The 15737-nt window shown below is 33.2% G+C and overlaps 1 protein-coding gene across 2 annotated transcripts in view; it reads right to left on the reverse strand.

Moving 5' to 3' along the window:
* PCLO (piccolo presynaptic cytomatrix protein) overlaps positions 1-15737 on the reverse strand; it is a gene marked incomplete at both ends in the record, with an annotated part of 389946 nt that overhangs the window by 198092 nt on the left and 176117 nt on the right. For both annotated transcript variants that reach the window (XM_080701058.1, XM_080701057.1), the window contains one exon: positions 8199-8915. In XM_080701058.1, the coding sequence (XP_080557184.1) occupies positions 8199-8915 (717 nt within the window). The remainder of the gene's footprint in view (positions 1-8198; positions 8916-15737) is intronic.

The following is a 15737-nucleotide window of genomic DNA, read 5'->3' on the forward strand; positions in this document are numbered from 1 at the left end:
ACTGTACAAGGATAGCTTGTTTGCTTTAATTATTCATCTTTTAATAGGTGACTGAAATACTATAAATCTACTAGAACATGATCAAAGGATTTATGTGAAGGTGGCATAATTCAGCTCATGTTATCCCAAGTTTCAAAAATATTAAGGATTTTCTCTCAGGTGCTTAAAAATGTGTGCAAGTATACTTATTTTAAAGGAGAATATTAAGCTATTTAGTAACATCATATTTAATGATATAGAGTCACATGATTAAGTTATATATACTATATGTGACATATATACATATTTTAATATATAATATTAAATTTTAAAAAGTTAAAAAGGTATAGATAAATGTATATATAAGTATTACTGGTTTTTAAAAATTTATTCTTTTTTCACATTTGATAAAAAAATTGGCATTTTTATCAGCCATTTCTGATTGATTTTTTTTTTGTAGTACTGAGGATTGAACCCAGGGGACCTAAACTACTGAGTCATACCCCCAGTTGCTATGATTATAGGCATGTTCCACTGTACCTGGCTTTATTATCCATTGAACTTTGTACATATAATGCAATTTAGAACAACCTCTATTATATTATTTCTTATATAAAAATAAAATTCCATGTTTGTTACTTTTGTGTGAAAATTTTGTCACTTTTGGATGCAGTGAAAATAGCTATTATTAAAGCATACTTTAAAAAAGTAATGCTAATTTTTATTTCTCCTTAGGAAAAAATCATCTGTGTATTTTTAAACATTCATCATTTAGATTCTATTGCACTGACACATTTTTATCTATAGTGCATTTCCCCATGTATAAAATTAGGTTTACGAGTCTTTCTAGACTGTGAGTATAAAACATTTACTCAAAATTTCTAGAGACTAGGATTCACTTATTAAATTTGCTAACTAAAAGCAGAGAATGAAGAATTTCTAACATGCTACAGCCATTTATTGAACTAAAGTCTAGTCAGACAAAGGCAATGATAAGTTGAACACTGAAAATTTTCTAATGGTGGTATATTTTAAGCCTTTACTAGGCTTCTGCCAAAACACATTTGCATTGTCAAATATGGCTGAGCCCTTTCCCCAAATGTTGAAGGTTTAGATTTCCACATTGTTGGCAAACAATTTTTCTCAATATTGCTGAGGATAAGAACTATTTCTAGGTTATATATAAAAGTACAGAAAAAAGCCACCATGTGTTTTTGGTTAATTTTCCAAAAGTTATTTATTTTGATGGGTCAAAATTAAACAACAAGCCGGGTGTGGTGGCGCATATTTGTAATCCCTGCACTTGGGAGGCGGAGACAGGAGGATCGCGCAGGATGGAAGCCAGCCACCCTGGCTTACGAGACCCTGTTTCCAAATTTTAAAAGTATAAAAATAGGTCTGGGAGTATAGCCTGGAGGTAGAAGGGTTTCCAGGAACCCCATACCACCAAAAAATAAAAAAATTAAACAACAAATAAATGACTTTTAATCATTATACAAGGTTTAGGTTAACATGGACTGCTAGTCTGAGTGTTTGAAACATTCAAAACACTATTAATTTCTTAAAAGTCACTGGGCTCAGAGAAAAAGATTAAATATTCCCCTCTTACGATTATAATATGGAAGCTTTGTCAGTAAAATCTGCTTTTTTCCGCTTTACCTGATTAAGCAGCCACTATATTCAATGGCTATATATAACCTGATTATTATAATTTCAGTCATTTTAAATATGAATTAAAGTCTAAGCTAATGTTCGTGTTAAGTGTAGTTTCAAACAGGAGGACTGTAGTATTTCAGTGTAACATATCAAGTAGAGATTTAAATACTGTTTTATATATATATAGGCAAAAAGAATTCCATAGCATCATAACTTTATTAAATTAAAAAAGTTAGAGCTGGGCATGGTGGTGGACACTTGTAATACAGGCATTTGGGAGGCTGAGACAGGAGATTGTGGTTTGCGGATAGCCTCAGCTACTTAGTGAGGCCCTCTGCAAATCAGTGAGACCCTATTTCAAAATAAAGAATAAAAAAATAGGGCTGGGAGTGTATCTCTAAGGTAGAATGCCCCTGGGTTTCATTCCCAGCCCCCCCCCAAATACCATAAAAGTTAAAAATGTATGCCTTTCAAATACTTTATTATATTTCAGGGGTAATTTTAATTCAACTCAATAAACACATTAAGTTCCAATGAGTAAAAAAACAACAAAATGATGTGGCAATAAGGAAATGTAAACAACATACAATAAAAATATGAATAACACAGGTAACAAGTATAAGTATATAAAAGTAAAAATTATGCAAAATAGAATTGCTTTGTATATGCGTGAGTTGATAAGATAGATAATAACAAAAAGATAGATAATAAAAAAATGGTAATAACAAAAAGGCAGTATGTTAAATATGTCACAAGAGAAAAACATCTGGATAGTGTCTATGAGCACAACCGTTTAGTCAGAAATGAACTATAAATCTAGTTCTGCTGATTTACAACTATGTGATTTTGGGCACAGAAATTCAGTTTCCTCATATTTAAAACTGCTACCATAATATTTACTTTATCATTAGTTGTATAAATTAAGTGACTTAACACAGTGCACAGAATAGTAACAGATTAAAATAGAGTATTTGATTTTAGAGAAAAATTAAAATTTAAAAATTAATTTAGAGAGTTCAATTGCAGAAGTGACTATCACTAGAGAAAAGAATAATAGACTCATGGAAGGTACCATCAAATTAGCCTGAAGGCGCAGGTGGGATTTTTCTAGTGCGGTTGAGTGAAGGTGCTGCATTGGTACACATACTAAAACAACAGGTTCTAGCCAGGCGTGGTGGTGCACGCTTGTAATCCCCGCGCTTGGGAGGCAGAGACATGAGGATCGTGCAGGTTCGAAGTCAGCCGCGCTGGCTTAAGAGACCCTGTTTCCAAAAATAAAGTATAAAATAGGTCTGGGAATGTAGCCCGGAGGTAGAAGGGCTTCCAGGAACCCCAGTATCACAAATAAAATGAATGAATGAATGAATAAATAAATAAATAAATAAATAAATAAATAAATACAAGTTCTAAAGAAAGAACAGTCTGTGTTCAGGAATCACACAAAGTCATATTTGTTTGGTTTTTGATTCCACACTTATGAAAAATGTAAGGAATTTCTTGAAAGTTATATTGAAACAAGATTCCAGAGGGCTGAGAAAGCCAAGGGAAGCCATTTGACAGGGAACACATATCCTGCCCACTATTGCAGAATCATCTAATGGACTTCAAGAAGAAAGCATTAGGATTCCCATTGAGTGTTTTTAAATACAAAGTAGAATCAACTCAGTTTTACTGATATAAATAGATACTAGTATCTCTTAATTCTTGCCAGTTGGTCACATGAGTTATAGAAATCCAGGGAGAAAAATCCCAATTTGTACTGTAAGGAGAGGTTACAGTAAGGCAATCATTTAATTGTTCACCTTTATATTAAAGTTTATGGTTCAGTCAACTAGAGTTATAGTATTTATTACTTAATTTCAATTGAATTGAATTAGATAGTGGGAAAGCGGTAGGCAAAACATTCCTGCAAAAGAATCATATGTTGATAAAACGAATTATGTAAGAAACACACACATACCTTATTAAGGAAGCTGACACTTTTCATTTTCTTACAAGATTTATATCAGCAACATAACAAGGTTAAAAAACAGTAACAAATTAATTAATATATGATATAAAGTTAGCATATGATGATTGAAACTTTCAGAAAAACTGCTTGAAATATGTATCTATATTCACTATTGTGAATATTAAATCTTACCCTAAACACATAATGCCCTTTGGAGCATTATATTATGACAACATCACACATCTCTATAATATTTAGCAAACAAGCTTTTGAGTAACTTACAAAATTAGAGTAAACTGAATTAAAAATACTTGGAATTTTTATGTATTTTTACTAAAAGTCAAAACTGTCATATCTTTCTTGGGGAAACATTTTCTTTTCCTACCATGAAAAAAATGACTAAAGTAATACATGGAAACAATATGGTGACAAATAACATTGCATTATTTGTTGGCAACTATTGTTGAAGGGGACAAATAAATAATTGTAGAAAGTCTGTGACGAAGTTATTAAAAATTAAGTAGTAAAACGGAAATAATAGAATTAAATTATGGATATTTCTAACATGTTCAGTTTCATAACATTCCATATTTCTGTTTAAATGATAAAATAATTGTAGTTATTCCTTCAAACACCCAATAAAAATTTATCAGTGAAGTTATAGCCTCAATATGAGATGATTTTTTAATAAAGTTGTATACATTTTTAATAAAAAATTAAACCTTGCATGTTAAATATTGAGGAGTACTTCTCTGACTGGAATTATTTTTAAAAAAGGTAAAGTTACAATGGTTACACAAATAGCAGTTTGAGTAAAATTCACTTACTACATTTAAGTAAACTGGGATTAGGATGTTACTGGAGTAGAATATTTTATACAAATAAGCTCTTAATTTTTTTGTGTGTGTGTATGTGTGGCACTGGGGATGGAACCCAGGTGCCTTCTGCCTCCAAGCTATACTCTGAGATCTATTTTATATTTTATTTAGAAACAGAGTCTCATTAATTTGCTGAGAGCCTCACTAAGTAGCTGAGGCTGACTATGAACCTGTGTGATCCTCCTCTCTCAGCCTCCCAACTACTGGGATTACAAACCTGCACCCTCTCGTCTGGAAAGCTCTTAATATTTTAAAGGACATTTTTAACATGTGTACTGAGATGGAAAATAACTGATATTATTTCTCTCACTTTTGACTAAACCTCATGGAAATCAGTTTAAAAGCTGAAGAATGTGGTCAGGCATGGTGGCACATGCTTGTAATCCCAATACTTGGGAGGCTGAGACAGGAGGATCGGGGTTTGCGACCAGCCTCAGCTACTTAGGCTCTCCACAACATAGTGAGACCCTGTCTCAAAAAAAGGGACTGGGATGTAGCTCAGAGGTAGAATGTTCCTGGGTTCAATCCCCAGCACCACATACCAAATAAATAAATAAATAAATAAATAAATAAATAAATGCTGAAGAATGTAAAATTTAATTTTTTTAAAATGAAAATAGAATTGCATAGTTGTTGAACTTTTTGCTAATGCAAGTAGTTATTTATTAGGTATTTAGAAAGAAAGTAATCACTGGTTATAAACAAAATACAACCTCTTATCTAGAAAAAGTAACCAAACACCACCTATCTGAGAAAATTATGTGGAAACAGCTCTTTGAAGATAGGTATTTTGAAATCATTATATGATTATGCTACATAAAATGGCATGTCACTTTTAAAAGTAATATTTACTCATTTAATAAGCCTTAAGATATTTTAATCAACTTACAAACCTCACAAATGAAGACTTCCAAAATGTTTTTTAAAGCTATTTGTTAAAAATTATTTTTTAAAAAACATATATTCTGACGGTCAAAAAGAATAAAAGATGAGTGGCAACACAGATTAACACTTATTTGTGGAATTTTCACAACTTCTTTTCATAGTTGGGGTTCAACTCTTATACCTGAAGTAGCAAGATTTGTTGAGTAAAAGCTTTGATTTAACTTCATCTATTTCTGGTATATTCATATAAATTATCATTTTTCTGCTATGTATAGTCAAAACATCAAAATAATCTAATTTATATACAAACTTAACTTTGAAATTAGATTACAAATAATTAGAAAATAAAACTTTAGATCAAGTTTTTTAAAAACTACTAATATGTAGTTACTGAAGTTCTTTCTAATATATGAATATACTTTATCCAAAATGCTGGGACTAGAAGTATTTTAGACTTCACATTTTTCTGTTTAGGAATATTTTATGCATATAACGAGATATCTCAGAGATGGGACCCAAACTAAATATAAAATACATTTATGTTTTATATGTACCATATACACATAGTTCAAATGTAACTTTATGTAATATTTTTAGTGTACAGGTGTTTTGACTAAGACCCATCACATGAGGTCAGGCCTGAAACTATATGCTTGTAGCATCATTCTGGCAGTCAAAAACATAGATTTTGGAGCATTTTAGATTTTGGATTTTCAGATTAGGATTGCTCAATTTGTAAAGATAAAGATAAAATAATAAGGATAAACTGATAAATGTGCTAAACAAAAGCAGAAGTAATACAGTAACAAAATATATGAAATTTTACCTAAGGTATACTTTAGATGCAAAAGATAATCTTTAGGAATATCAGAATGATGCATTTAAATTATTTAAACCCCAGAAAACGTTTACCTAACAGCAATATACTAAAAAAGAGAGAAAGGAGGTAGTGAGCAATCATTACATTACCCAAATCATTGGCAGGAGTTCAGAAAAGCAGTAATATGGGTAGTATATTTAGGATTAGGAGTAAATGGACAGGTGTATAATAGCTTCAGTGGGGAGAACAAAGGGAAGGGAAGAAACCTTATATCACTCTCAGAAGATTAGGGAATGGGAAACTGGAGGTGGACTAATGATGGTTGCCATTACTGGAAAGTCAAAAGGAGAAACTGCTTCTAGAGAAAAGTAGATTCATACTACTGAATTGTAGTTTTTGGTGAGGCCTTAAAGGGAACTATCTGCAGATTACTTAAAAATGCAATTCTGACACTCACAAGAGGCAGAAGCCACACAAGTGGACTTGGGAATTACTCATGTGGCTCCTTTGGGAGGAAAGAACACAGAACTCAAAGAAAATGGGGTAAGATATTGTTGAAGATGAGCCCCCCCAAAAAACATACAGAGATGGTTAAAATACAACTCATAAAAGGTGATCAGAAAGAGACACAGAGAGATACGGGGGGCAGGGGGGGGGGGCGGGCAAGAGAGAGAGAGTCATGAAAACTGTTTTCCTAAAGGAGGAATCAGTAAAAAGCACCAAGATCCATAAATCAGCTGGAGAAGCAGCAGGTGGGTGATCTCAGTTGAGGCCAGTCAGTAGAATAGTGAATATACTAGAATCTGCTTTGTTTTTACTCTGAAAAGCCTCTTTTGTATAACAAAGGAAGCGCAGATTTACTTAATGTGCAATGTATCATATACTTAAGATGGGCTAGTAGCCGTGTGCTTAAACTATGAACAATTAACTCAGAGTTGTAGTAGACTACAGTTTCTAGTTAGAATTTGAATATTAATAATATATTTAATATCTCCTCTAATTAATTGCCATCATCTGTGAAATAAAATTATTCAAGTAGATATGATAAAAGATTTTTCTAGCTCTAAAAATTTAAAATTTCTTTAAAATTGACATAATATTAGTTAAAAAGAGGTACTCTTAAAAGTTTCCACTAAAGGAAAAAAGATATATTATTCCAGACTATGCTTGGATTATAAATAATGTTTTAATATTTCACATCTTGAAAAAATTCCTAACAAAATATATAACATCAAAATTATAATAAACATTAAACTAAACTACTTTTGAATTTTTATTCTGGGTTTTAGCCACACCTCTTTTGATTTTTTTTTTGGGGGGGTACTGGGGGTGGAACCCAGGGACTTTTTACCTCCAGGCTATACTCCCAGACCTATTTTATACTTTATTTGGAAACAGGGTCTCACTAAGTTGTTGAGAGCCTCACTAAGTAGCTGAGGCTGGCTTCGAACCTGTGCGATCCTCCTGTCTCAGCCTCCCAAACTCTGGGATTATAAGCATGTGACACCATGCCTGGCTCTTTTGAATTTTTGACAATCATTTTATGGCTGATCACACCCTAGAAGCTTTCAAGTGGAAATAAACTTGTGTCTTGTTTTCAAATGAATAATTGAATTAAAAGAAACTTGGTTCTTGTAAAACCATATGATTACTTAAATAAAAACTATAATTAGAAAAGACACATAATTCTATGTTAAAAGGGAATACTGATTTTATGTACATTGTAGAAGAATGGAATAACCTAAAACAGTAGGAAATTTATCACTCTAAATGATGTTGATAAATTGATAAAACAAAAATAAATATTCTATTTATACTTCATGTAAATATGATTTAATCATGATAGGACAAAGTTCTTGATTTTAGCAAAACATATTCTGAAAATGTAATTCATTGTTTGAAGGCTTTCACATGTATAGTTATCACTGAACAATTCACGTACTAAGGTAAAAATTACTATATTTTTGTAAAACTTACTACAAGTATATAAATACATGAGAGAAGGTAGAGTTGGGGAAACAGAACTTACTGTTTTTTCTTTCCCAGGCTCCACTTGATCAGATTTTGTTGTGCCTGCTGCCTCTGGCAGTTCTTGTATCTTTTTGGTTGTCTCAACATCTTCCTTGGGCAAACTCTGAGGTGTGCCAGGTGGCAAATCCTCCATTTTGGTCTGTGGCTGCTTTTCTTCCTGTTTTGCCTTTGGAGCCTCTATGCTTTCCTGTATTTTATCAGCAATTTGTCCTTGAGTCTTAAGTAGCTCTTGTTTCTTTTCTTCTTCTACAGCAGATGGTTTTGCTTCTGGGGGTATTTTTTTGTCGTCAGGGGTTAGCTTTTTTTCTTCTGGAGGTGGCTTCTTTTCTTCAGTGGTGAATTTTTTTTCTTCTGAAAGTGGCTTTTCTCCTTGAGAGGGTGTTTTTTTCTCTTGATGGATTAATGCTCTGTCTTTCTCTGGTTTACTTTCTTCTTGCTTTTGATCTGTGGTTACCTTAGGAGGAGTTTTTTCAACTGAAGGTGTTTCTTTTACTTTTCCTGGAATAAGTTTTTCAGCTTCAGCTTTTCCTTCTACTTCCTTCTTTTTCACTTTTATCTGGACAGGCATTGTTGTTTTCTGAGATACTGGCTCTGCAGGGACAGGCACAGGGGATGCTTTGGGTCCTGATGGTGCATGTGGCATTTTGCCCATGTCTCCAAGCTGTCCTGATAATGCTCTCTGGGTTTGACAATTTAAACAAAGCCATTCTTGAATCTGCAAATAAAACAGCAATGAACACATTGATTAAATTATAATACATTGGTTTCAGTACAATTACCAAGGTGAAAATGTATAATACGTAGTTGCTTTTTTATGTATAGAAGATGGATTATTGTTTCTAAATAATGAGACAGTAATTTTTAAAAATAAGATTTGAAATTTAAAAGTGTATAAGAATTTATTGAAACTATCAATTCAGTATGCTCATCACATTAGAAAGCAAAAGAGAAAGAAAGAATGAAAGGGAGAAAGAAAGAGAAAGAAGGGGCACTAAAAATGGATGCAGGAAAATATCCATTTGGATAGAGTTGGACAGGGTGGAAAAGAATGTGCATGTTAGAAAGAAAATTATTTTTAAGGCTGGTATCTTCAGTTAGCATTTTCATTTTAAATTTAATGTAATTTTTTCATTTTATAGTTTATAATAATTTTCTTTTTAACAGCCAACCAGAATATCTTCTAGAATTTAGCCTGTCATCTTGTAATTCTTTTTAAAACTTTTTTTTATTGATGCATTGTAGTCACACATCATAATGGGATACAGGATGGTAGAGACATACATGCACACATCACTCAGCCCTTCCCCAATTCCCTCCTCATTCCCTCAGCCTTCTCTCCTTCTCATGTTGGGCCTACTGATTGAGTTTGATATGTTTATGAATGCATCATGTACATTAGGGAAAGCAAATGTTCCTTAGAATGATAAATTCTAAAGAATTTATAAATAAAAATTTTTCCTCTTGACATGGGCCAAATAATTGTTTTATCCATCAGAGTAGAGCTTTACAAGGATAGCCAGTTTTCAAGAACCACTTGTACCTAATTCTCTAACTGCTTTTAAATTTAAAAATAATTTCATTTTTAAAACTAATCACATTTCCTCATGCCATTGAGCAAAAAGAACTCAATGGCGCAAATTGTTTAGTGTCTTTTCCCTAAAGTGTTCCGATCTTCTGTCTAAAATATTTCCTTGTATCTCTGCTCTTCTGTTTGTAAGTCATAGCTACTGGTACCATAAACTGTCAAGGTTACTGCTTTCGCAAATTAAAGACTGAAAACTATTCTGATATGAACATATGGCCAATTATCACACAGATTACAGATGTTATACTAATCAAATTACAGAAATTCTCCTTGATTGCTATGTTTTACTTTTTCATACATTATAATTATTCTAAGAAACAAAGGTTATACATTTAGTTACTCTGTGGTAGTGTCTAACAAATAATATTGCATTCATATATTACATAGTCTTCTGAGAAATTCATTTTCAAATTCCCCTTCATACATTCTTTCTAGATGCTTAGCTTAAATTATTTGGGACAAATATCACTGTCGATTCTATCAGAGACCTAAATTCCATTTCATCAAGCTTTAATTTCTCTAGAAATACATTATGATGTGAGACTAAAATGCACAAGTAAAAGTATGTTAAAAAATAAATAAAAGCTGGGCGTGGTGGTGCACATTTGTAATCCCCGAGTTTGGGAGGCGGAGACAGGAGGATCACACAGGTTCGAAGCCAGCCTTGCTGGTTTAAGAGACCATGTTTCCAAATAAAAATATAAAAAATAGGTGTCTGTGAGTATAGCCCAGAAGTAGAAGGGTTTCCAGGAACCCCAGTACCACCAAAAGAGAGAGAGAGAGAGAGAGAGAGAGAGAGAGAGAGAGAGAGAGAGAGATATCTGCTGAATATCTGCAGCTGTTTTAAAATCCATAAGCCATCATAATTCATATTTATTAATCTCAAAATATATAGACAAACATCAATTCTTTAACTTCAATAAAAGGCTGCCTATAAAACATTTGGATGTCTCATGGCTTCATTTGCTTTTTGTGCATATGATCACTCAATATCAATTTCCTTTTTAATTTCATCTTTATATTATGACTGTACACAAGCAATAGCAAAGAAACTGATTTGATCATTTATGTCAAATACTAAAATCTCTAGCCCAGTGCTGAACCGTTCTGGAAAGAAGCATTTCCATAACTATAGAAAATCAATTTTAATCTGTGGTGCAGTTTTAAAAATCATTAACTGGTTGAGCCACATCTTAAGATATTTTCATTCTGAGCATGACTTTTTGGAAAACAAAAACAGATACAAATAGCTGCACCACAGTGCTATTTTGTCTCATGGATTCTAAACACATGCAGGTGTGTCTAAAGCATTCCCATCAGGCCATGTCCTAAAGTAAATAAGTTAGGAATGTTTAATATGCCAAGAATACAGGTTCTAACTCACTGAAAAATGTGGTTATTTATATGAGGTAGCAGACAAATTATTCTTATTAAGTTCTTAGTTCTTGCTATCTATAGCAATGATACCTCAGTGATAAACAGCTCTTGTTAAAGGAAAATAATTTGAGAAAACAAACGAACAGTGAATACTTATAGGCAGTATACTTATTTTCATACTATTTGGAATTTAAAAGAATAAAGGTAAAATATACTTAATGTATCATGTCATATGAAATACTTTATATCATACTTCATTTTTTCTAATTTGAAGTCATGTTTGGAACAATTAAATAGCAGTGATGACCACCAGTTACTGAAGTCTATGATATAAAGAGAAAGAAATAGTGTGAATCCAAGAGCTAGAGGACCTCATTCTAAGATCTTTATTAGCAATTTCTATCAGTTTTTCTCTGTGTATGTATGTGTAGTACTGAGGATTGAACCCAGAGGTATTCATTTTATTTTATTTTTATTTTTATTTTGTTTTTTTTAAAACTGGGTCTCACTAAATTACGAGCCTGGCAAAAGAAAATTGTGATCCTCCTGTCTCAGGCTCTCAAGTCCTAGAATCACAAGCATGTGCCACCAGGCCTGACAGTAATTTTGTGGGTTTTTTTTTTTTTTTTTTGGTGGTGGTACTGGGGTTCCTGGAAGCCCTTCTACCTCCGGGCTACACTCCCAGACCTATTTTTACATTTTTATTTGGAAACAGGGTCTCCTAAGCCAGCACGCGCGGCTGGCTTCGAACCTGCGCGATCCTCCTGTCTCTGCCTCCCAAGCGCGGGGATTACAAGCGTGCGCCACCACGCCTGGCCTGACAGTAATTTTGAATTAATGTTTTGCTTAAATTCCTGTTTGTATTCAGAGAAACCAAATGTTTTTAATCACTGCTACTTTACAATTTTTTTTGTGGTACTTTACATGGAACCCAGGGACATTCTACTTCTGAGCTACACTCCTAGCCTGATTTTTTTTTTTATTTTGAAACAGGGTCTCACTGAGTTGCAAAAGGCCTCACTAAGTAGTAGCTGAGCCTGTCTGTGGACTGCGATCCTCCTTTCTCAAATACTCTGAAAACATTTCTACTATATTACTGAGTTTACCATGTAGAAAAACACAAACTTTAGATACCTATGGAGTCTTTTGTAACCTATCAGTCATTATTAAGGAAGTTCTCAGACCAATTTCCATTTGTTTATCTGTGTTTCTACATAATTTTTTTCTTTTTGCAGTACTGGAGATGGAACCCAGGGGCATTCTACACCCAGCCCTATTTTTTATGTTGAAACAGGGTCTCACTGAGTTGAAAGGACCTCACTAAGTAGCTGAGGCGTCCTTGAACCTCTATCCTCCTGTCTCAGCCTCCCAAATGCTGGGATTACAAGTGTGCACCACCACACCCAGGTTGTGTTTTTTTAATTCATTTATGTATTTATTCATTTATTTATTGTAGCTTGGGGGACTGAACACAAGGCATTCTATCACTGAACTACATCCTTATCCCTATTTTATTTTGAAACAGAATCTAAGTTACTGCTTCCTGATCTTGAACCTGCAATCCTTTTCATCTCAGCCTCCGAAGTACTGGAGTTATAGGCATGTACCACCCACCATGTCCAGCTGCGTGTTCTTAACATATATTTTGATTATACTATTATAAGTATCCATTAGCAGTATAAATTTAATAAGTTTATTATTTTATATTATTATTAAATATATTAAACTCAGAAGCCTCCATACTATATCAATCATATTTCTACTTGCTGCTTTAATATTAATAACTAGAATATAAAAATTCATCTCTAAGTAGAAAAAATTCTGATATATCATGTATAAAAGTAACTCTAGGTTGAACACACCATATTAGAATATGAGCACTCTTCATCTAGAACATGTTAATAAAATGCATTTATTTTAGCATCAAATCATCAAAGCTTGTTCAAAACAAAGCAACACTCCAAAAAATCCATTAATCTTAAGAGTAGAGTAGGAAATGAATGCAATAAAAAACAAGAAAAAGGATGCTGCTGTGCTACTCAGCATTTTTCCATCAATAAGCAATTTGCTTTATATAACATTTCAACTGTAACTATAGCAACAATACCATTAAGGAAAATCTCAGAACTTCAGGGCTGCCTATTTATTTTTCTATGTCTCTTTTTTGAAGCCTGATAATAAGAACTGCAGCAGGTCTAAAGTTTGCATGTAGGTTTAAAAATAGTGGGGATGTGACAATCACAAAATCTATATGAACATTCCTATTTGTATCTAAGAAATCTTGCAAATAGTACTTTAATATGACTTCTCATTAAAAGACCAACTAAAGTGATTTGGAAGCTCATATTAATTTCCTTCAATAGAAGTATTTGAACAAAGGTTGTGGGCCCTCTTTCAATAGTCTACAAAGGAAAGATAAGCAATCAAGGGAATTAACACTATCATATCATTAAGTTCCTTGTCTGCTATAGAGCTTCTGAGTCAACAAAATTTTATAAAATAATAAATAAAATTTTCATTGGTCTCTTGATTTATCATTCAGAATAGTATTTAAGCAGATAATGAATTATAATGATAATCCATTGGTAAATCAGCTTCTTACTCATTGAGGAACAGTGTCATATGCAACTTGTCACTTGTCAGTGTCACCTATAATCTTCTACTCATTTCAGACCCATGCAGTCTATAGTTCAAGTTGATATCCTAATAACTGTAACTTTTATTTTTTTTTAATGCTGGGGATAGAACCCAGGGGCATTCTACCTCCGAGGTACACCCCAGCCCTATTTTTTATTCTTTATTTTGAAACAGGGTCTCACTGAGGTGCAAAGGGCCTCACTAAGCATCTGAGGCTGTCCTCGAAGTGTGATCCTCCATTCTTAGCCTCCCAAATGCTGGGATTACAAGCATGCGCCACCAGGCCCGGCTTATAATTGTGCTTTTTAAACTCATTTTTGTCATCTGGAAGAGGGAGAAGAATTGAATTCAGTTGATGCATAACTTTTCTAGACTGCAGTTGTTTAGACTAAAAAATTAGGCTGTTAGAAATCTGGGACCATTGAATACACTGCTATTTAAGTGTGTACAATCAGCCGGGCATGGTGGCACAGGCTTGTAATCTCCGCACTTGGTAGGCGGAGACAGGAGGATTGCGCAGGTTCGAAGCCAGCCTTGCTGGTTTAAGAGACCCTGTTTTCAAATATAAAAAGTATAAAATGGGTCTGGGAGTGTAGCCTGGAGGTAGAAGGGTTTCCAGGAACCCCAGTACCACCAAAAAATAAAAATAAAAAATAAGTGTGTACAATGACTTCCATGTTTACACCACACCATCCCTGCAAAAAGTGAATTGTGTGTGGTCTCTTTATAATTACCCCTTTTGAAATTAGAATGTGTAGCTTTTTTAACATTTATGTTTCTTTTATAATCACTAACACAAAACTGTAACTCATGTACAAAATATAGAACTGAATGATTCGGGTTCTTACTTGCCCACATGCAGAAATACAATTATATAAAATGTATCACAACAAAAACTTGCATATGAAAATCTGAGGAATAATAATCAATTTATTCCAATAGAATCACTAAGTGTAAAGAGTAAGGATTAATAGTATGAAGCCTATCAGAAAACTGGATAGTATTTGAAACTTGTAATGGGGTTATCATCTTTAGGTCTCAATTAATCAGTGCTCATGCCCCTACTCATCTATTGCTTTTCTCTGTTTAGTTTCATAAAGAATCCTCACCTCCATATTTGGGTAAATGAAGTTGCTTTGTCTTATTAAAAGCTTGTAATGAAGCATGGAATGGTGATGCATACCTATAATCCCAGTACTTGAAAGATCAGCCTCAACAATTTAGTGAGACCCTCAAAAACTGGGTAAGACCTTGTTTAAAAATAAAATAGGTCTGAGGGGGGGTAGCTCAGAGGTGGAATGTCCCATGATTCAATCCCAGGATTAAATATCCAAAACAAGACAAATACCTTGTAATGTAAGTTTCTATAATGTAAAATGCTTTAACAAACATTTTCCACAATTGTAACATGCCAACTAAAATCACATATATTGCATCAAAGAAAAAAACTGTTTAGAATTTCATGTTTTTTGTCGCTATCACTATTAAAACTTTATGATGTGTGACTATAATGCACCAATAAAAGTATAAAAATAAACAAACAAAAATTTCCTGCTCTTGGTTGATAGCCTGGCCTCTCCCTCTCCACCATTTTGGCTAAACCAGAAGCATTTTCTGGTTGTTTTTATCATCACAACTTGCATATGTTTCCCTAAACTCAGAAAGCAATCTCAGAATGTTGGATGGTTTAAATATCATTAAATAAGTAACACATGATACATGACTAAATTAATTAAAATACTTGTATATTACATTAACACAATTTTGACAGAACTTGCTAAAGAAAATAATTGGCTTACTTTGTTTTTATAGTCTGGCCTTCTCAAGCTTCTATGCCAAAAATGCCCTAAATTAAATAGCTTATAAACAAAAGAAATTTATTTATCTTAGCTCTAGAGGCTGGGAAGGCCATGGTCCAAGATGATGACAGGTTTTGTA

This window comes from Muscardinus avellanarius, assembly GCF_963383645.1.
Source record: "Muscardinus avellanarius genome assembly, chromosome: 9".
NCBI classification, from domain to species: domain Eukaryota; kingdom Metazoa; phylum Chordata; class Mammalia; order Rodentia; family Gliridae; genus Muscardinus; species Muscardinus avellanarius.